Source organism: Rana temporaria, chromosome 2 (assembly GCF_905171775.1).
Source record: "Rana temporaria chromosome 2, aRanTem1.1, whole genome shotgun sequence".
In the NCBI taxonomy this organism is placed as follows: domain Eukaryota; kingdom Metazoa; phylum Chordata; class Amphibia; order Anura; family Ranidae; genus Rana; species Rana temporaria.
In genome coordinates this window covers 462,811,983-462,835,555 of record NC_053490.1, presented here as the reverse complement: position 1 = coordinate 462,835,555, position 23,573 = coordinate 462,811,983, and the positions used below count along the sequence as shown (strand labels likewise).

At 44.2% G+C, this 23,573-nt stretch overlaps 1 protein-coding gene across 2 annotated transcripts in view; it reads left to right on the top strand.

The window, feature by feature from the left end:
• ASPA (aspartoacylase) overlaps nucleotides 1–23,061 on the top strand; it is a 33,789-nt gene extending 10,728 nt beyond the window's left edge. For both annotated transcript variants that reach the window (XM_040338644.1, XM_040338643.1), the window contains 5 exons: nucleotides 12,603–12,798; nucleotides 15,237–15,330; nucleotides 15,747–15,854; nucleotides 19,761–19,870; nucleotides 22,780–23,061. In XM_040338644.1, the coding sequence (XP_040194578.1) occupies nucleotides 12,603–12,798; nucleotides 15,237–15,330; nucleotides 15,747–15,854; nucleotides 19,761–19,870; nucleotides 22,780–22,977 (706 nt within the window). In that variant the 3' untranslated portion in view covers nucleotides 22,978–23,061. The remainder of the gene's footprint in view (nucleotides 1–12,602; nucleotides 12,799–15,236; nucleotides 15,331–15,746; nucleotides 15,855–19,760; nucleotides 19,871–22,779) is intronic.
• The last annotated feature ends 512 nt before the right edge of the window (nucleotides 23,062–23,573 follow it).

The following is a 23,573-nucleotide window of genomic DNA, read 5'->3' as shown; positions in this document are numbered from 1 at the left end:
TTGTCCAGAACACAGCAGCCAGACTGGTAATGGGAAAAAAAAACAGGGAATCAATCACCCCGTCCCTGAGGACTCTCCATTGGCTAGCCGTAAAGGATTGGGTTACATTCAAGACCCTCTGCCTCACCCACAAATGCACACAAGGAAACGCGCCTCAATGTTTATGTGAGAAAATAAAACGCTACACCACTAATCGTGCCCTCAACTAACCAAAACCTCCTACACATCCCCAAGTCCCGCTACAAATCTAAAGGAGAACGAAGATTCACAGTCCAAGGACCACGGCTGTGGAACGCTCTACCCACGAACATCCGCATGAAAGAAAACCATTGGGCCTTCAGGAAACAACTTAAGACCCACCTATTCTGAAGGACCTGGCTGACATTGGACACTAGGCGCCTTGAGACGATTCAGTTCGCATTTGTAGCGCTATACAAATTACTCATGTACTTTTTTCCATACATTTTTATTTTTCTAAACTTGCACATTGTTTTTGATGCCTTTAAAGTCCGGCCCAATGGTGACTTTTTGAGCACTGTTTTTCTTGTTCCCCCTTCAAAATTTACAGATGTGGCAATGTGAGTGCTTTCCTTTTGTATTTTTGTCATACTTGTGAGTTCCCTGTGGAAGCTGGAAATCACTGTAGTATGGGCCGCTACTCCAGTGTTTGCTGACACCTTCCAGATCTATTGCTCAGTTACTGTCCTGCTACTTGGTGAACACAGGAAGTCGCACAGATGCCATTCAGGGAATGCTTTCCATTTGTTCAATAAATGCAAAGTATTTCTGATTGGAAAAGGTAGACATTGTGACATCACCTTATCCAGTCAGAAAACATTTTGCATTTGTAGCAGGTACTTCTCCAGACTGATCTATTAGGGGACAGCTGTCTGCTGCAGCAGCGTGGGCTTTTTCACACCCCCCCCCTTCTCTCTTCACACAGACACTCAGAACTGCTTGTTTGTAAACTCCCTATTGGAGGTTGTCTGTAAACTGCCTATTGGAAGAGCCTGAGCCAATCATCAGACAGCAAAGGACTGTGGGGGGGGGGGGGAGATAAAAAGCCAGAGGAACTAGGCCAGAGCCTTTTTTTTGCCTGCACCCCATCAGGAGAGCATCTCCTACACTCTGTGAGTGTGTGGAATCACGGCCTACCAAGGGGCACACAGCCTGCAACTCCAGCCCAGAGGAACAGATTGTTCATGCAGCTCCAGTCCAGAGGAACAGACTAATATGTAAAGAAAAGTGTAGCGCCAATATAACTCAGCTCCACATAGGTGAGAACCCAAAAGGAGAGAGATAATGTAAAATTGGAAATGATCCAAATGTGTACTTAACACCGTGAGGTGTGGTGACAATTATGTGTAATTGAGAATTTTGTGAGATCCCAAAAATAAATAAAATAAACTTATAAGATGGGAATAAACACCTAAGAGGCAAAAATGTCTGTGAGACAAGTATTCCTGTGTGAATATTAGTGTGAACCCCAGAGGATCAACATACACCTGTTGCCAGTTAAGTCCTGTTAGGAACTTTAGAGAGAGGTATCAATACACTCAAATAGACACACACTAAAGCAATTAACCTGCAAGGGCAGGTGAGCTATAGGTTCAAAACAAGTCCTTTTGGGAAAACATCTTAAATCATTTGGGATGATATTAAATCCACATAAATTATATATAGTCCGATCCCCTGTTGGGAATAATACATATATATGGTCCTTTTGATTGTATAAATGCGATGTATATCCTCAGTAACACACTTCAATCAGACTTTTGCGAGAGAAAAAATAACTGGGTACTCTTACCAGAACACGATGACCCACTGCTCATCGTACGATGGGTGGGTCTCCAAAGCTTGTACGGGCCGATTGCCCTCTCTGGTTACCCTTGCGATGTTGTTCTCTCAAGGCCTCTCCAACCTTATGTAGTCTCCGGATAGTGGTTGGTGCAAGATTATACTCACAGACAAAAGGATACAGGTGTTCTCCAAAAAAGGCAGGTGGTGGAATCAGTAGTTGATCACAACAGAGTATGTGAAAAAAAAAAAAGGGCTCCACATAGTGTAAAAAAGTTACAGTTTTAATGAAAACTTCAAACTTGTGTCACTTGAAAGGTGAACACTCTGGATAAAAACAACACTTTGAACAGGATTTTCAAACAATGTTCAGCAGTAAAAATCAAAAATCCAACAAAAAATCAAATAAATCCAAAAAATCCAAAGAAACCATGCAGCAAACCAAAAAACTTTCCAATCCAATGAACGGACAGAAAATATATCCACAGATAATGCAGGTGATGGCAGTATGACCTGTGTACCCTACCGGTTTCGTCGCTATAAGGACTTCTAAGTAGAAGTCCTTATAGCGACGAAACCGGTAGGGTACACAGGTCATACTGCCATCACCTGCATTATCTGTGGATATATTTTCTGTCCGTTCATTGGATTGGAAAGTTTTTTGGTTTGCTGCATGGTTTCTTTGGATTTTTTGGATTTATTTGATTTTTTGTTGGATTTTTGATTTTTACTGCTGAACATTGTTTGAAAATCCTGTTCAAAGTGTTGTTTTTATCCAGAGTGTTCACCTTTCAAGTGACACAAGTTTGAAGTTTTCATTAAAACTGTAACTTTTTTACACTATGTGGAGCCCTTTTTTTTTTTTTTCACATACTCTGTTGTGATCAACTACTGATTCCACCACCTGCCTTTTTTGGAGAACACCTGTATCCTTTTGTCTGTGAGTATAATCTTGCACCAACCACTATCCGGAGACTACATAAGGTTGGAGAGGCCTTGAGAGAACAACATCGCAAGGGTAACCAGAGAGGGCAATCGGCCCGTACAAGCTTTGGAGACCCACCCATCGTACGATGAGCAGTGGGTCATCGTGTTCTGGTAAGAGTACCCAGTTATTTTTTCTCTCGCAAAAGTCTGATTGAAGTGTGTTACTGAGGATATACATCGCATTTATACAATCAAAAGGACCATATATATGTATTATTCCCAACAGGGGATCGGACTATATATAATTTATGTGGATTTAATATCATCCCAAATGATTTAAGATGTTTTCCCAAAAGGACTTGTTTTGAACCTATAGCTCACCTGCCCTTGCAGGTTAATTGCTTTAGTGTGTGTCTATTTGAGTGTATTGATACCTCTCTCTAAAGTTCCTAACAGGACTTAACTGGCAACAGGTGTATGTTGATCCTCTGGGGTTCACACTAATATTCACACAGGAATACTTGTCTCACAGACATTTTTGCCTCTTAGGTGTTTATTCCCATCTTATAAGTTTATTTTATTTATTTTTGGGATCTCACAAAATTCTCAATTACACATAATTGTCACCACACCTCACGGTGTTAAGTACACATTTGGATCATTTCCAATTTTACATTATCTCTCTCCTTTTGGGTTCTCACCTATGTGGAGCTGAGTTATATTGGCGCTACACTTTTCTTTACATATTATCTTTACAAATACTTTTTGTGTGTTGGCTGCCCACCTTTTCACCTTTTTTTCATTACAAGCTTGCGCAATATTTTCACATACACTGCTCAGAGGAACAGACTGTCCATTCTAAAGGATGACACCCTGCAACAGCTCAAAGGACTGAATGCCACTGCGACACACCTGCATCTAAGATCGATCGGTCAGGGGAGGACCGCTGACTGTACAGGATTTGGTGAGGGGGCTTTGCCCATGAACCTTTAATACTTTTCATAGAATACCACATCCAAATATTGTCCACAGAGCTCCTACATTGCCGGTGAAGATAATAAAACGCAAAGCTTAGCCTCCAGGACATTACCGCGGTTGCTCTTAAAGGGGACACACCACGGGTATTGAGATCATTTCACTGGGTGTGTACTAGAAGCATCGTAGGCCGGCCTGGGGTTCCCCTTTAGCCACAGCATCCCACACACACCAAAGTTATTGGGGAGTCTATTTAATCTGTGCATATTGTTACCTATTGCTTTCGTTGTTTGCATAGTGTTCCTGACTGTTTTCTTTAAACTGTTTCAACCAAGTCTTTGTCCTGGCTGATTAATGTTAACCTGAATTTTACTTTTCTTCAAGTAAACTACAAGAAGAACTGTGTTGTGTATTCCTGCTGAGTTATTCCATTAATCACATTGCTATGTGTGCCAGAGGGGCTGGGACAGCTCATTGTGGTTGAAACTCAAAGTAACAGACTGAACAAACAAAAGCAGCTCCCTCAGGGGTTTGCTACACATTCACTGAAGGAATGCAGAGTTTTCCCTGAATGGCACCCGTGCTGAGCGCGAGACCTCCTGTGTTCAGAATGCATCAAGGCAGCTGCTCAGCACAGGACCCAGAAGCGATTGGAGATCACTGGAGTAGCAGTACATACTACAGTAATTTCCAGGTGAATCCCATAGATATGGCACATAAATGCTTGCATTGGTCCATGGTGGAAAAATTGCCATATCTGGAATTTTAGCTTTAACCACTTCCATACCAGGCACTTACGCACCTTCCTGCCCAAGCCAATTTTCAGCTTTCAACACTGTCGCAATTTGAATGACAATTGCGCGGTCATGCTACACTGTACCCAAATTAAATTTTTATAATTTTGTTCCCACAAATAGAGCTTTCTTTTGGTGGTATTTGATCACCTCTGCAATTTTTATTTTTTGCGCAACAACTAAAAGAAGACTGAAATTTTTTTCTGTTAATTTTTTTGTAAATAAGTAAGTTTTCTTCTTCAATTATGGGCACTGATATGGCTGCACTGATGGGCACCGATGAGGTGGCACTGATGGGCACTGATAAGCAGCGCTGGTATGCGGCACTGATGGGCACTCATAAGCGGCACTGATGGGCACTCATAGGCAGCACTGATGGGCACTCTTTGGCGGCACTGATGGGCACTTATGGGTGGCACAGATGGGCACTGATAGGTGGGCACTGGGCATAGATGGGCACTAAGGTGGCACTGATGGACACTGAGGGGTGGCACTGATGGACACTGAGGGGTGGCACTGATGGCATTGCTGGGCATCATTTCAGTCAGTGCCCATGTTGCCAGTCAGTGCCCATTTGTGGGCACTGATTGGCTTCAATTGTGTAATGTTTTTTTTTTATTGTTTTTTTGTGCTTGTTTTGCTCTATTGAGCACCGGGGGGCACTCCCTGGTGGTCCAGTGTTGGCATCCGAGGGGGGGGGGGGGGGCTGCGCTGATAAACAAACTTCGCGAACACCCCCTGTCAGGAGAGCCACCGATCGGCTCTCCTCTACTCGTGTCTGTCAGACGTGAGTGAGGAAGAGCCGATCAACGGCTCTTCCTGTTTACATCGTGATCAGCCGTGGTTGGACACGGCTGATCACGTGGTAAAGAGCCTCCGCCAGAGGCTCTTTACAGAGATCGGAGATGCAGGGTGTCAGACTGACACCCCGCATCACCGATCGCCGAGCTGCGCGCGCCGGCATGTAATCCTGCAGGACATCAATAGACGTCTAGTCAGGATTTCACAACCACTTCCCGGACGTCAATTGACTATTGACCGGGCGGGAAGTGGTTAAAAATGCATAATAGGCAAATGTGACACTATGAAAGGGCATGTATTTCATGTGCAGGAATGTGATCGGGCCACTGTAGAGCAGATTTGGTTTTCGATTTTGCAATAATATATATTTATTTTTTTAAGTTTTGGGTATTCTTTGCAAACTGGAATTTCACCACATTTGCCCAACTCTGGGGAAAATTCCCTTGCAAAGTGCAACTTTCAACTTTCCTTGCAAGGCAAACAGCCTATTTATATCCAAATCCAATGTGTAAGGGGAACAAATAAAAATAAAGTTCTAAATGTACTAAGTGGTCTAAAGCTGCTTAGACAGAGAAAGGTGTGTTTTTGTGACTCTTATTTTTGTTTTGAGAAGTTTATATGTCAGCCAGCCTAGACGGCACTTCAGAGGAAACACTGCAGAGTCTTTCTCCCCTTCTCCATAGCTGAGACATGGGAGGGAACAGAATGTTCCTCTTCCCTGGAAATGCCCGCTGACATTTCTGTGTGTTGTTCCCTTTTGGTGGGATTGCGCTGAGTCATCCTGGCTTTGTGCCTGGTGTTTGGTCTCTGGCATGCGCTCAATGGATTTACTTTGTTTCATTATCAGAAGTGTTTCTGCTTTGGGATTTCCCAACACGGCCCTGCAGAAAACGTCTCTGGAGTGAGCGGGATTTTCGTGTGCCTGAAATATGTCTGCAACTATTTTAAAGCGGAGTTCTGCCTGGGGAAAAAAGAAGTTAAATTCTGTAGCTGCTGACTTTTAGAGCCCTTTTACACTGCCGGTAATCTGACGATCTGGTTCCGGCTAACGAGCTGGTTCCTGTAAGGACTGCGCAGGCACAATCCTTGCCAACGGAAATCTCCGAACCTCGGTCGGCATCCAGGGCTTCGCTCGGATGGCTCGCTCTGCTCGCTCGGCCTCCTGGCTCTTTTTTTAACATCCTCCAATCCACGGGGATGTTAAAGAATGAGCCTGGATGCCGGCCGAGGTTTGGAGATTTCCGTCGGCAAGCATTGCGCAGTCCTTACAGGAACCAGCTCGATAGGGGAACCCTAACGACAAGTCACCTGCGCCCGAAAACACCAGTAAATCGTTACTAAAACTAGCGGCACTTTACCATCGTTTTTCGGGTGTTATCGGGCACTTTTAACTCCCACTAGCGGCCAAATAAAGGGTTAAAAGTGCCCACAAAGCGCCGCTACCACGGCGCTGCCCATTAATTTCAATGGGAAGGGGCGCTTTAGGAGCGGTGCTAACACCGCTTCTAAAGCGACTCAAAGAGGCTGCTTGCAGGACTTTTTTGAGGTCCTGCCAGCGCAGCGCCCCAGTGTGAAAGCCCTCAGGCTTTTTGAAAGAAGAAGAAACACATGAGCTCATCTCTCAATCACACTCTTTCCTCACTAGGGATGAGCTCTGGCGTGCATGCACAGTCCATGTGCAGAGCCCCCATTTCCCGATCTCTGCAGCCGAGCATCGGGACAATGTCTCCCTGCCTGTGATTAGCGCAGCGCCGTGCAGACTTCCTGGCGGGCTCTGCACGTGGACTGTGCGAAAACGCCGGAGCTCATCCCTATTCCTCACATCAGTATCTTCCATGAACTGCAGCACAAATAATAAAGCTTCCCATGCTGGTTCTGCCTCTCAGAGGCGTCTACAGCTTTCATATTTAGGGGGGGCACATGGGGAAACAGGGACAAAAGTAGGGGGGCCAACTATAAAATACAATTATATATTCTGGGGCCCTTTACTACGATCCCACAACGGGCCCTTTCACATGTTCTGCAGTGAGCTCCCTTCCTACTATACTGGGGCCCCCAGGGTGGCAGAAAACAAGAGATATATGTCACCAGCACACCAAGAAAATATAAGGGTCCAAATCAGTGTGAGAACTATCAGGGTTGTAAAGGTTGTAAAGGGGTTCCCCAGCTGTCCTGTCCCTGCTATTGACAGCGCTGGTCTGGCATCTGTCTCCTTGGCAGTGGCGGCAGTCCATTAAGACCTACAGTAGTGCTGGTGACATTATGGGTGCATGCAGGGGAAGGCTGGCACTATTGGTTATAGAGAGCTGAGCCCTCAGCTGGTCACCTAGCAGCAGTAATGCTGTATAACCTTCTCTGTTGACATGCTGATCGGGATGTGATCCAGGTAATGCTCTCAGAGTACAACCACATATATATATATATAATCAACCGTATGTTCTGCAGCCATGTGGGCTCTATGCCTGTAAAGTTTGGGCTTTGATCAATAAAATCATTGATATTTAACACTAGGATTTGACTGGGAGCATCACCTGGATTGCATCCCGATCAGCATGCCAGAGAAGGATCCACTGCTGCTAAGCAACCTGCAGGGAGCTCAACTGTCTACAACCAATAGCAGTGGCGGCTGGTGCTCAAAATTTTTGGGGGGGGCGCAAACGAAAAAAAAAAATTGCAGCCTCACTGTGCCATCAAACGCAGCCACTGTGCCATGCCACCAAATGCAGCCACTGTGCCATCAATTGTCACCACTGTGCCATGCCATCAAACGCAGCCACTGTGCCATCAATTGTCACCACTGTGCCATGCCATCAAATGCAGTCACTATGCCATCAATTGTCACCACTGTGCCATGCCATCAAACAGCAACTGTGCCATCAATTGTCACCACTGTGCCATGCCATCAAACGCAGCCACTGTGCCATCAATTGTCACCACTGTGCCATGCCATCAAACGCAACCACTGTGCCATCAATTGTCACCACTGTGCCATGCCATCAAACGCAGCCACTGTGCCATCAATTGTCACCACTGTGCCATGCAACACAGCAACTGTGCCATCAATTGTCACCACTCTGCCATGCCATCAAACGCAGTCACTGTGCCATCAATTGTCACCACTGTGCCATGCCATCAAACGCAGCCACTGTGCCCCTCAACTGTTGCCACTGTGCCAATTGTCACCACTGTGCCCCATGATGCCACTGTGCCCATTGTCACCACTGTGCCCCATGATGCCACTGTGCCCATTGTCACCACTGTGCCCCATGATGCCACTGTGCCCATTGTCACCTCTGTGCCCTTTGTCACCACTGTGCCCCATGATGTCACTGTGCCAATTGTCACCTCTGTGCCCTTTGTCACCACTGTGCCCCATGATGTCACTGTGCCCCTTTCCCTGTAAAAAAGCACTTACCTGAGGATTCCATGTGCTCCCTCGATGTCTTCTGCCGCTGTGGTGAAGCTTCAGCCAATCAGGTTCCTGATAACCAGAATCCGGGAACCTGATTGGCTGAAACAGCCGTTTGTCTTATACAATGAGCGCAGATTGCCTGCGCTCAGAGTATAGACATCTGAGAGCCGGAGAAATGCCTATCAGAGCCGCTGGCTTTGATAGGCAGTTCCCCTCAGCCAACCAGCTGCCGCTATTCGGGTAACCGGCGTCCCGCATCCGGTTATCTGAATAGACCAGGCAGCGCTGGCAACCAGCAATAACATACGCTTGTGCATTTATGCACGAATGTGTGTTATTTGCGAGAGGGGGTGGCGCTGCAGCGCCCTCTATAGACGGCCGCCAGAACTGCGGCTAAAATGTCAAAATGACATTTTAGCCGAATAAAAGTTCTTAAAGGGCCCGTTTTTTTTTTTTTTTTTTTTGTGACTGTGGGAGGGGGGGCGGCGCCCGTGCGTCACTATGGACCGGCCACCACTGACCAATAGAGATAGGCTCGGGTGTGTTTGAAATCCCACATGCCCGATCCTGCCAGGAAGCCGACACTCCACAGTGCTAATCACAGGCAGTGAGACATTTCCTGATCTGTGCAGAGCTGTGGATTGGGAAATATCTCACTGCCTGTGATTAGCGCTGTGCAGTGTGGGCTTCCTGGCAGGCTCTGGCATTAGGAATTTTGAACATGCCCAGCCCATCTCTAACAACAAATTGTGCTGGCCCTCCTGTACATCAGCCCCATAAAGTAACCAGCACTGGGTTCTAATGTGCTGCCGCCGCTGCCATGGAGACAGAGACCAGCGCTGTGAATAGCCGGGACAGGACAGCAACTCTGGTTGTTCCAGCACTGGTCCACACTGGGAGGATTCCCCCATCCACTTATAATGTGTAGATGGGGGAATTGGATAATTTCTTTTTTTTTTTTCATTCAACCTAATAGTTGAATGAAAATAGTGATCAATGTATGGGCTACCTAAGAGCTAAGACCAGCCAGCTAAGACAGTTTAAATCTCAGCTGGTTCAGCTGGCACTGGCTGAGATTTGAACCATTAATGAGCAGATTCTCTTATGATTATCACTGGTGTTTGCTGTATAGCCACTGGTGATAATCACTGTTTGTCGGGAGAATACAATTGCTGGGCAGGAGGGATATTCCCCTGTCAGCACTGTCTGTGTTGATGGGCGAATCATGCAAGTTTCTTTCCTGCAATCTGTGGATGCAGGAAAGAAATTTGCACCGTCTATTACTTGCCTAACTGAAAGTGAAAGTAAATTGTGAATGTCTTGAAAGAACAGGAGAGGGGGAGGGAGACAGATGGGGGAGAGAAGGGATGCAGTTCAGTGATTACAGTGTACTGCAGTGCACACGCTTACCCACGATCCAGGCTAGAATCTTAGGCATCATTCACACACAGCCAGGAATGCTGCTGATTTTCATATTTCCCGCCCACACATCCCCTCTCTTCAGATACAGCATGCTGGGATAGTGTGGGCGGACTGGAAGGAGGAGGAGGAGCTGTATTCCTCCCTGCTCGTATGTGAGGGGGGGTGGCTGAACTCGCTGGGCTTTGAAATAGTGTCATGGACTGACACTCGGCTCAGCTTGCAGTCACCACTCTCGGAATTTGCAGACTGGTTCTCCTGTCCTAAGGACGGGAGAAATCAGTCTGTTTTTTCAGTAACTGAGATGAAGGCTTGCCAGATTGGGCGGCTGTGGTTTTGTGAGCGCTCGCATTATGCAGTGTCAGTGAGCAGAGGGAGGGGGAGGAATCACCCACAGAAGCTGACTGGGGACTCTCTCCCTCTCAGGAGAGACTGTGTTACTCCAGCGGTGGCCTGAGCAAAATACAAAAAAATTAAAGAAAAATTTGGGGGAGGGGGTTGGGGGCACATGGTGGGGCACAGCATAATGTTGGGGGGGTTCCTCTGCCCCCCCCTGGGGAATGCCTCTCCCTCCCTGATATCTGCTGCACAAACTGTACAGTAGACTGCAAGAGGCTGACATTAACCACTTGAGACCTGCGCTATTGACAAAAGACGTCAACAGCGTGGCTCTCAGGTGCCAACTGGACGTCTTTGGACGTCTTTTTAAAAGCATTACCCACGCGCGCCTCTGGGGGGCGCGCAGCAGGTAAACACTGTCCCGGCGCATCGCTGAAGAGCCGATGCGTGTACCTGTCGGCCGCGATGTCCGCCGGGTACACGCGATCGTCGGTGACACAGCCAGTAACAGCAGGGACGTGGAAATCTGTGTGTAAACACAGAGCTCCACGTGCTGTTAGGGGAGACCGTGCTGTTAGGGGAGACCGATCTGTGTCTCTTGTACATGGAGACACAGCATCGGTCACCTCCCCCAGTCACCCCCCTCCCCCACACAGTAAGAACACACCCAGGCTACACATTTAACCCCTTCCTCACCCCCTAGTGTTAACGCCTTCCCTGCCAGTCACATTTATACAGTAATTAGTGCATTTTTATAGCACTGATCGCTGTATAAATGTGAATGATCCCAAATTTGTGTCGAAAGTGTCCGATACGTCCGCCGCAATATCGCAGTCCCAATAAAAATCACAGATCGCCGCCATTACTAGTAAAAAAAAAAATAATAAAAAAAATCATAATTCTGTTCCCCATTTTGTAGGCGCTATAAATTTTGCGCAAACCAGTCGCTTATTGCGATTTTTTATTCTTTTACAAAAATACGTCGAAAAATACGTATCGGCCTTAACTGAGAAAAAAAATAGTTTTAAAAAAAAAAAAAATTGGGATATTTATTATAGCAATAAGTAAAAAAATATATATATTTTTTAAATTGTCGCTTTTTTTTTGTTTATAGCGCAAAAAATAAAAACCGTAGAGGTGATTAAATACCACCAAAATAAAGCTCTATTTGTGGGGAAAAAAGGACGTCAATTTTGTTTGGGAGCCACGTCGCACGACCGCGCAAATGTCAGTTAAAGCGACGCAGTGCCGGACGCTGAGATTTCGCCTGGGAACGAAGGGGGTTTATGTGCCCAGTAAGCAAGTGGTTAAGTAAAAACTCAAGTACATTTATATATTATGCTGCTTGTAACACAACCTGTGGACGGTAGAAGAGTCTGACCAGTCACAGGATTTTTTCCCAATTCACAGATGGTGTTACAGGCAGTGTAATCAGTGAACGGAGGATGGGGTGGGTCCCGTTGGATCATCATTAGTGAACCTGAGCTCGGAGACCCAAAGCTGTTAACCCTTGCATTGCTGAAAGTTCATTAGAGCTTTCTTCAGAATCCTGCAGCCTGAACATCTTCTTTTAAAGCGAGTCTACAGCAGAGAGATATTTTGTATGCTAAGGGTACAGCCCTACAACTGTGTGCTGGTTTATCATGTCATTTATGGCCCCTTATACAAAGACTGGTGTACTAGGTTTGATGAAGCATTATGTTTTTCTGTGACTGTTCTGCTTCGTAGGGTGTATTGAAAAACTCCAGACACTGTGGGGTTGATTTACTAAGGGCAAATATACTGTTTACTTGGCAAGGGAACTTACATCAGAGCCATAGGTGTGCGCAGCGTATTGCATTATGGTGTGCACCTCCAAAGATCAAACACACCCACGATCTTCATTCCAAAAGGGAAAGGGCCAGTAAATACTTACTTAGTATGTGTTAAATTTTCCTTGCACGTGATTGGGTATTCTTTGCAAGGTGAAACCATTGCATTCACAAAGTTCTGGGGAAACTCCCTTGCAAAGTTCCTTTAGTAAATCAGCTCCCATATGTCCATTTTCCATGTCTGTTAGTGTAATAGAAGCACGGCAAATGACCATTTTTATTCAAGCATCTTGTTACATCTGAGCATTTGGTGTGCTTATTTTGCAGTAAACAAAATAAAGTAAAAATACCCTATGAGATAACACAGGCTCAAGAGATCAATTCCATATTTGGTCCTAAAGGGAATAAAGATGCCTACGATGTTATCCTGGACCTTCACAACACCACCTCTAAAATGGGGGCTACGCTGATCCTTGAGGACTCCAAGGATGATTTCACAATTCAGATGTTCCATTACATTCAGGTAAAGGCTTGACTTAAGTTACTCAATGCCAGCAATCTGCCGGGTTATAATTTGACCGACTTCTATGTTCATCGTTTTATTGACTATGTGTTTTACACAGCAAATAATTTACATTGGATGTGCAATCTAGTTTAAAGCCTCATACACACAATAGGATTTTCTGACGGGAATTTTGTGATGACAGGCTGTTGGCGGAAAATCAGAAGTCTTGGTTGTTTGGTTGTTAAATTGGTTGTAAAGGCTCAAGGTTTTTTACCTTCATTTATTCTATGCATGAAGGTACAAAACCTTCTGTGTTCAGCAGTTCCCCCCAGCCCCCCGAAAACTTACTTGAACCCCATACTGATCCAGCGATGTGCAGGAGAGCTTCAGCTTCCCCGGGCCTCTCCCTCCTCATTGGTTGAGACATCAGCAGTAGCCATTGGCACCCACCACTGTCAATCAAAGTCAGTGAGCCAATGAGGAGAGATCGGGGCCTAGCCACGCTCCATGTGTAAATGGACATGCAAGCTGCTTTCTTTGGAGGCACTAGACAGGAGGGTGGGGCCAGGAGAGATGGTGTGGGACCTGAGAAGAGGTGGATTGGGACTGCACTGTGCAAAACCATTACACAGAGCAGGTAAGTACAACGTTTGTTATTTAAAAAAAATAAGCCTTTAAGATCAATAAATATAGCAATGCACACTGATAAAATCAGGGAGCAGGATTACCAAAAAACAGTTCCAATGAAGATATCTAGAGGCTAGGGGCCAGATCCTCAAAAGAGATACGCAGGCAGATCTGCTGTTCCGCCTGCGTATCCCTGTTTCTATCTTTGGAACTGATCCACAGAATCAGTTTCCAAGAGATAGACAGAAGATCCGGCAGGTGTAATAGTTTTACACTGCCGGATCTTAAGATGCAGTACCGCGACCGCCGCTGGGGGCATTCATCGTCGAAATTATGCGTCGGGTATGCTAATAAGGAGTTACGTCGATCCTCAAAGCTTTTTCGCGTTCGCTACGTCGCCGCTACGTTAGTTTCCCGTCGCTTAGTTACACTTTTGTAAAGCAGCCCTACTTTTACACAGCAGGCGTACTGCTGTGTAAAGTATGGCCGTCCTTCCCGCGTCAAATTTTTAAATTTTACGTCGATTGCGTAAGCCGTACGGAAATACGATACGCGCCGCACCGATCAAAAAATGACGTCGCGCAAAGCACATCGGGAAATTTGCGTCACAAGCATGCGCAGTACGTCCGGCGTGGGAGCGCGCCTAATTTAAATGGGACTCGCCCCATTAGATTAGGAATGCCTTGCGCCGGACGGATTTGAGTTACACCGCCGCAAATTTCCAGGTAAGTGTGTTGTGGATCGATACCTAACTTAGGAAATTTGCGGCAGTGTAACTTTAATCTGTTAAGTTACGTTGCGCTGCGGGGCTGTGGATCTGGCCCTATATGCCTGAATTTTGTGCACTAGTTGAAAGTGGTTGTATTGTTGGAGACTTTTTGCTTTTGTATACCCATATTTCCAAAATGTTATGTATCATATTGGTCTCTCCAGCACCATTATTTATCCTCCATAATATTACCCTTATTAATCCATTCAACAATGATAACCAGTTTATTTACGGGTGGCCCCTTCAGCAGCACTTTATAGTCTTCCCTTCGCTCCCATGCTCTGAATCAGAGAATTTAAATTAATGTACATATTTAGGTTTGTTGTGGGCACAATATTTAATGCTAACTCGTTATGGTTCTTTCTGTGTGAATAAACCAGCACTCTTGAGAGGTTGTAGATCAATGTGTAACATAGTCAGGTTAAAAAAAGACACAAGTCCATCTAGTTCAACCATAAAAATAAAAAATATACAATCACATATACCCAGTCCTATGCCCACAGTACATCCAGAGGAAGGAAAAAAAACCGAGCAGAGCATGATCCAATTTGCTACAGCAGGGGAAAAAAATCCTACCTGATCCCCCGGAGAGCCGATCAGATTTTCCCTGGATCAACTTTACCTATAAATGTTAGTACCCAGTTATATTATGTACATTTAGGAAAGTTTCCAGGTCTTTCTTAAAGCAATCTACTGAGCTGGCCAGAACCACCTCTGGAGGGAGTCTATTCCACATTTTCACAGCTCTTACTGTGAAGAAACCTTTCCGTATTTGGAGAATAAATCTCTTTTCCTCTAGATGTAAAGGGTTTTATGGCAATGTCCATTCTTCTTCCTTCTTCCTTTTTCTTCTTCTTTTCTCCTTCTTCTCATGAGCAACACACCCTAGTCTCAACTCTTGTTTGTTAATGGGAATGCTGTGAAACCCAATGCACTGCGCTCACTTGACATGAAAGAACTGAATGTCTGTTTCTTTATATATCGTTTTCTGCATTACTGTATTTTAATTGTGACCCATCCAAAAATAAAACGTACATTTATTTTATTCATTATATCACAGAACTCCATGGCTCCTGTACCTTGCTCTGTGTTGCTCATTGAACACCCCAAAATAAAATACGCAACTGCACGCTCAGTAGCAAAACACCCTGTTGGTAAGTTATATCAGACAAACTGTCACAGTATCTATGCTTCTTTATAGTATGTTGCAATGGGGTGTGGATGTGTCAAGCTATGCTCTGAAGGGCATAATAGAAATTTGAGTTTGTAGTACAGCGCATGGAAAGCTCTGTAGGCATCTGTAGACATTTTAAAGCCTTTCTTCAAAGGCTCCCACTTTTCTTCATTTTCAATGTTCTCTTCAGCAATGTAGCTTTAAATACTTGGTCCCAATGGGCAGATAAACTCCTAAACTGTTAAACTGTAATTCTGTTCTCGCTGCTACAGGCATATAATCCTCAACCACTATAACCCTACATCCCAACTAACATACCCATCAGAACACGGAACTGTCATTGCAAATAAATCACACTGTAATTTCCACACACTTTTTTTTTTTTTTTTTTAACAGGCATTGAAGTGGGACCACAGCCTCAAGGTGTTGTTCGAGCAGATATTCTCGAAAAAATGAGAAGAATTGTTATATATGCACTTGACTTTATGCAACAATTTAATGAAGGTAAAGATCTTACTTTAACAACTTCAATACAGGGCACATTCATCCCCTTCCTGCCCAGGCCAATTTTCAGCTTTCAGCACTGTCGCATTTTGAATGACAATTGCGTAGTCATGCAACACTGTATCCAAATGCAATTTTTGATATTTTTTGATACAGAGCTTTCTTTTGGTGGTATTTGATCACCGCTGTTTTTTTTATTATTTAAAAAAAAAGGCTGAAAATTTAAAGACGTTTTTTTTTCTTAGTTTCTGTTAGAAAATCTTGTAAATAAGTAATTTTTCTCCTGCACACATGAGCACTGATAGGCTGCACTGATGGGCACTGTTGGGGCTATACTGATGATCAGTGCCCTGATTATCTGTGCAGGTCACCCCTGTGAGGAAATGCTGCTGATTGCCTCTTCCCTTCTCCGTGTGAGGAGAGGAAAGATGATAACCGGCAATTCCTTGTTTACATGTGATCAGCTGTGATTGGACACAGCTGATTACATGGGTAAAGGGTCTCATCATCGGTTCTTTACCGAGATGGACCGTTTCCCAGGGACACAGTGCGCCACCTTTTTCCGCACAAGCCCAGCAAGAGTGGAACGACGTCATATGATAATGTCGTAGAGCGAGAGAGCCACCTTGCGCCTGTCATTTTACTATATGGAGGGGCATTGCATTGGGCGGGAGGTGGTTAAACAAAAAAAGTTGCTTTCTGTTTGAGGCTGGGTTCACACTACTACACTACTTTCATCCTACTTTGCTCTGCTACATTGGTCCTACATTTATCCTACATTGGTCCTACATCCATCCTACTTTCATGAACAGGATACTACTTTGGTCCGACTTCAATGATATTCAATGGGCCTGAAGTAGGATCAATGTAGGACCAAAAGTAGTACAGGGAGCATTTTCAAAGTCGGACCGACTTGTGTAGGACGCTACAAGACGCTCTCATAGGGAAACATTGAACACAGAGCAAAGTAGGATGATAGTAGTGTAGTAGTGTGAACCCAGCCTTAAACCCCTTTCTTTAACACTGTGTGTTAGGGCGTTTAGCCCTCTACCTCACCTAGAATCTCACATAGAGACAATTAGTTTGGCTGAATGTCTACATATACAAATTCCAAAAATATATAAATTTGCTTTTCACTATAAATTACCCAAGTATATGTTGTGTGTTGTGATTAATCTTGGCATCTAGCAATCATTTACACGGTGTGCACAATTATTAGGCAAGATGAGTATTTTGACCAAATCTGAGTTTTTATACGTATTGTCAAACTCCAAGCTGTATAAACTTGAATGCTTATTGTATTTAAACATATCAGGTGGTGTGTATTTGTGTAATGAGGGAGGGTGTGGCCTAAGGAGATCAACAGCCTATATCAAGGTGTGCATAATTATTAGGCAGCTTCTTTTCCTCAGGCAAAACGTGTCAGAGATTTAACTGACTCTGAAAAGTCAAACATTTTAAACACTCTTTCAGAGGAATGCAGCACTCTTGAAATTGCTAAATACAAGATATTGGGGCATGATCACAGAATCAGCAAACGTTGTATTGCAAATAGTCAACTAATGCCGCGTACACACAACCATTTTTAATGGTCTAGAAAAAAACTACGTTTTTTTCAACCTGATTATTGTTAAACCGGCCTTGCCTACACACAATCGTGAAAAAAAAATGCTCTAGCAAAGCGCAGTGACGTACACCACAACGGCACTATAAAGGGGAAGTTCCATTCGGATGGCGCCACCCTTGGGGCTGCTTTTGCTGATTTCGTGTTAGTAAAAGTTTGGTGAGAGACGATTCACGCTTTTTAGTCTTCGTGCTTTTCAGTCTGTTACAGCGTGACGAATGTGCTATCTCCATTACGAACGCTAGTTTTACCAGAACGTGCGCTCCTGTCTCATAACTTATGAGAATGCACGTTTTTTTCACATCGTTAAAGCCTACACACGACCATTTTTTACAACGTTCAAAACGACAACGTAAAAACATTTTAATGCCAATTTTCTACGTTGTAAAAAATGCTCTGGAGCCCACACACGATAGTTTTTAATGACATTAAAAAAAAAAAATGTCATTTTTTTACATCCCGAAAAACGGTCATGTGTACGCAGCACGCAGTCACGAGAAACATGTTGATAAAAAAAGATTAAAATTAAAAATGAACTGCTGAAGATTTGAGAAGGATCAAATATGAAGCTACCAGGAACCCCCTATCCTCCAGTGCTGTCATATTCCAGAACTGCAACCTACCTGGAGTGCCCAGAAGTACAAGGTGTTTAGTGCTCAGAGACACGGTCAAGGTAAGGAAGGCTGAAACCTGACCACCACTGAACAAGACACAGAAGTTGAAATATCAAGTCTAGGCCAAGAAATATCTGACAGATTTTTCAAAGGTTTTATGGACTGATGAGATGAGTGACTCTTGATGGACCAGATTGATGGGCCTGTGGCTGGATCAGTAATGGGCATAGAGCTCCACTTTGACTCAGGTGCCGGGAAAGGTGGAAATGGAGTACTGATATGGGCTGGTATTATTAAAGATGAGCTAGTTGGACCTTTTTGAGTTGATGATGGACTTCAAATTAACTCCCAAACCTACTGCCAGTTTTCAGAAGACACTTTCTTCAAGCAGTGGTACAGTGAGAAGTCTGCATCTTTCAAGAAGACCATGATATTTATGCAGGACAATGCCAGTAAAGGCCTTAAAGATGAAAGAATAATGACATGGCTCTCTTCCTCACCTGACCCAAACCCTATTGAGAACTTGTAGGCCCTTCTTAAATGAGAGGTTTATGGTGAAGGAAAAAGGTACACCTCTCTTAACCGTGGCTGGGAGGCTGTGGTTGCTGCACAAAAAGTTGATCGTCAACAGATCAATCAATTTTCCATTAAATGTTGTTATTGAAAAGGAGGGCGTATGATTATTTTTTTTTTTTTTTTTTATGCCACAAATGTTTATTTGTAAGTTTTTTGAGTTGTTTGTTTGTTTATTATTCTCACTCTAATGCCGTGTACACACGCTCGTTTTTCGGCATGAAAAAAACTACGTTTAAAAAAAAATGTCATTTAAAATGATCGTGTGTGGGCTTCACATCATTTTTTGGGTTCTGAAAAACGACAAAAAATAAATTCAAGCATGCTGCATTTTTTAACAACGTTTTAAACAATGTCGTTTTTTCGGGTTGTAAAAAATAATCGTGTGTGGGCTAAAACGACGTTAAAAACCTGCGCATGCTCAGAAGCAAGTTATGAGACGGGAGCGCTCCTCGTAAAACTACCGTTCGTAATGGAGTAAGCACATTCATCACGCTGTAACAGACAGAAAAGCACAAATCGTCTTTTACTAACACGAAATCAGCTAAAGCAGCCCCAAGGGTGGCGCCATCCGAATGGGACTTCCCCTTTATAGTGCTGTCATATGTGTTGTACGTCACCGCGCTTTGCTAGAGCATTTTTTAAAAACGATGGTGTGTGGGCAATGTCGTTTTAATGATGAAGTTGGAAAAAACAACGTTTTTTCTAGATGCTGAAAAACGTTGGTTTTTACATGCCGAAAAATGATCGTGTGTACGCGGCATCACAGATGAAAATAAACAAGTGAGATGGGAACATTTTCGTTTTTCATTTAGTTGCATAATAATTGTGCACACATAGATATTCTTCTAAGAAATCCAAGACCTCACTTTTACTTTCTTAAATATTCAGGTTTGAGGTTTATTAACATTTTGGATTGCCTGAGAGCACTTTAGTTCGCTAATGAAATGAATCCGCAAAAATACATCCTGCCTAATAATTGTACACGCAGTGAATACATGTGAGGACATTGCACTAATAGGAAAAGCTGAACTGGATTCTGTATAGTTTGTCTCATGATTGTTACTTTGTTCAAATAATTTTGCTTCCCTCCAGGTTCAGAGTTTCCACCATGTAGTATTGAAGTGTTCAAAGTGCTAGAGAAGACCAGCTATCCCAGAAATGAGAACGGTGAACTTGCTGCTATTATTCATGAAAATCTTCAGGTTAGCCTTGCTATTACTTTCAGGGCAGGACTTGGACTTTAATGCCCTAGAGGCAGAAAAAATGTGGGTTTCCCAGTAGTAGTTTGTCTCAATCATCTGTATTTGTTCCATAATTGTGTAGCATTACCCCCAGTGGAGCGGCTGGATTTTTGGGCGGCGTGTTACCTCGTGGCTCCTCCGAAGTGAATGATGCGTATTGCATGTAGTAGAAGTAAAGGAATGTCCAGACAGGTGCTCTTTGCTGTGCTCTTTATTACCCAGCCGGGTAAAAACAGTAAACGTGCGGTGAGGAAAGTAAAGCTGAAGAAGAGGAAGAATAGCAGATTCAGGCGTAATGATAGGAAACAGTTCTGCTCCCAAACGTAACACTTCTCTTCCCCACTCCCGCCGGAATGGGTTTAGTGCACCCGGACAGGCCTCTCTCACTGACCTGGCAGCCGGAGTGTCACTCGGACAATTTTAGGATGAAGTTTCTGCCACAGACCCTCCTTGGTGAACTTGAACTTGGGAGAAGTCTCTGCCACAGACCCCTCTCAATGAGCCTTAGAAGATACCTCTGCCACAGGTCCCCTCTGGGTTGGATTATTGGAGATATGCCTCCTTAATTGAGTTACGTATGGATCTCCTTCAACTTGCCGCCCAGGTACCGTCCGACAGGTGATCAATCCCTCAGTGTCCGGCTACCTTGATCCCCAGTGGTTTATCCAGGCCCTTTTGGACCGCCAGCTTCTCAATGGCGCTCCTCAGACCGACTCCCAACTGAACAGCAGTAGCTTGGGATCTTCAAGAATGGGAACCCAGTCACTCACTGGATCCCCATCACTGTTCAGATGCTCCGGTCAGCATGGCCCCAGAGCCAGGAACACTGCGTGGCACGCAGGCCCCGGCCAGGTAGGCCATAACGCCGGGGCGCCGTGATGTGGCCACCCTAAAGGTGGGTGCCACACTGGACGAAGAAGACCCAGAACCAATGGCGTCTGCCCCATAAATACCCCTCCCCAGCATGCACAGCGAGGACAAACCCCCGTGATTGGCTGCTGGGAAGAGCACCCAAACCTTGACTCCACTGCTGCCACCTGCAGCACCTGGGCTGGAAGAACACCCAGATACAGCAGAATGGACTCGCAGCACAGCCAAGCTGAGACAGAGACCGCATTTTGCTACTAACAATCTGGATAAGAGTCTAACTACACTCTGATCTACACATAAATGTAACTAGCACCAGTACTGTAAGGTACATAGGCGCTACAATTGTATAGCTTTCCCTCTTTCCTTATAACTAAGGCTGCTTTGGTAAGTGGGAAAATGTTTTCAAAATGACAGAATAAGTTTAGCTGAATGTGACTCACTAATACTAGCTATATCATGACCTGGATATCTGAGAACCTTAACAGACAAAAAGATGGCTTTTTTCTGTAAGCCTTTGTGCAAATCATACTGGCTTGCATGAAAGTACATATGATTACATCCTTGACCCTTATGCCGTGTACACACGATCGGATTTCCGATGAAATAAAATCCGATGGAATTTACCGTCGCAATTCCAATGAAGCTGACTTTCATCAGTCATGCCTACACACTATCAGACTAAATTCCGACCGTCCAAAACGCGGTGACGTAAAACACTACGACGAGCTGAGAAAAATGAAGTTCAATGCTTCCGAGCATGTGTCGACTTGATTCTGAGCATGCGTGGATTTTTCTCCGATGGGATTCCACACAGACGATCTGACTTTCCTATCGTTTTTTTTTTTCCATCGGAAAAATTTAAAACACGTTCTGTAGCCATGAGCTTGTTGTTGATTTTTACAGCCGACTCTCGGCTTTATGCCCCGTACACACCATCACTTTATGTGATGAAAAAAAATGACGTTTTTAAAAACGTCACTTTAATTGACCGTGTGTGGGGGAAAACGTCGTTTTATGTCTTCAAAAAAAATTGAAGCATGCTTCAATTTTATGTGTCGTTTTTCAAAACGTCAACTTTTACTTCACAGAAATTGACTGTGTGTAGCAAAAAACGTTGTTTAAAACGACGTTTTTTCACCCGCGCATGCCCAGAAGCTAGTTATGAAGCGAGCTTCAATGGAAAAACGTGGTGGAACGTAACCTCGCTTTGCTAGAACATTGTGAGAAAAACGATGGTGTGTAGGCAACTTCGTCTTTGAAAATTGAAGTTTCAAAAACGTCATTTTTTACTTCACAGAAAATGTCGTTTTTTTTTCATCACATAAAGTGATGGTGTGTACGGGGCATAAGGCTTTACGGTAAGTGCCACCCAATTACAGGACTCCATTACCCCCCCCCCCCCCCCATCCACCAGCACCCACAGTGGTTCCTGGGTTCTCCTGTTTCATTGAGGAGCCATTCAATGGACTTTGAGAGCAGGAATGTTTCCTGTTCCCCCTGTGGCTAATGAACCCAGAAGTGACATATATTGTAAGTCTTTTTTGTTTTCTTAAAAAATCAGCCACAGTCTAGGTGGAAAAGTCTGTGTCCTGCCAAAATGCTGCAAAGTGAGACCCTTGCTCTCTGTAGGGAAGCCAAGATCTTATTGCAGAGGTCCAACATGACCCTTGCTAAATCAGAGCCAGAGCTCTCCAATCAGCAGGGAGCATGACCTTTTCTGATTGCAGAGCTACAGGTCTGACCTAGTAAAGGACATGTCGGACCTCTGCAATGGGACCACTGCTTCCCCACAGAGAGAAACGGGCCCATTATGCAGCTGTTGGCAGGAGACAGACTTCAACTTGTGGCTGATTTGGAAAGAAAATGAATTGTAAAACTTTTAACAACTTTTTGTTTTGATGTACCTGGAATGTATTTAGTCGACATAAACTCAGTTTATTTGGGCTTTAATATTATTTACTAGTAATTCCACCCGTTTTGTTTATTATCCTGCCTTACAGGACCAGGATTGGAGAGCTCTAAACCCAGGGGACCCTATGTTTATCACAATGGATGGAAAAGTCATTCCATATGAAGGAGAGCACACCGTGTATCCAACATTTGTGAATGAAGCAGCTTACTACGAGAAAAATGAGGCCTTTGTCAAAACACAGAAGTTGACATTATCTGCACAAAGTGTTCGGTGTAAATCTATATAAATGATTATAACAGCCATATCCTCAACTTACTTGCTTGTATGCACTGTACGTTTTTTAGGTCCAAACGACATGAGCGTTAAAAAAAAAAAAAAAAAAAAAAACTTTAATAAATCACTAAAGCCAAACATAAATGCAGCAGCCTTGTAATATGAATCATCGGATTGTTTTTGAGAACACAGTTGGTTTGGCAGAACAAGTGTCATGTACTTAAAAATCTTTGTATGCAACAATGAATGTTTGCTTTGCTCTTGGAGGTTGCAAACCTCTGGGAAAAACAAAAAACAAACCCTGCAAGAAAAAGGAAGAATGAGCTAGTATGCATTGCATACTAGCTCATTATAAAATACTTACCTCAGAACGATGCCCTCCCACGGCCGGCATCCTCCACCATAGTTGCGTCTGGGTTCGTGCGCAGGAGCCCCTGGTCACCGCACGAGTCCTGAAGAAACGGCACCAGCGATAAAAGTGATATAACAGAGTTTACAACCACCTTAATCACTTCCATACAGGGCACTTATACACCTTCCCGCCCAGACCAATTTTTAGCTTTCAGTGCTGTTGCACTTTGAATGACAATTGCACGTGCTACACTGTAC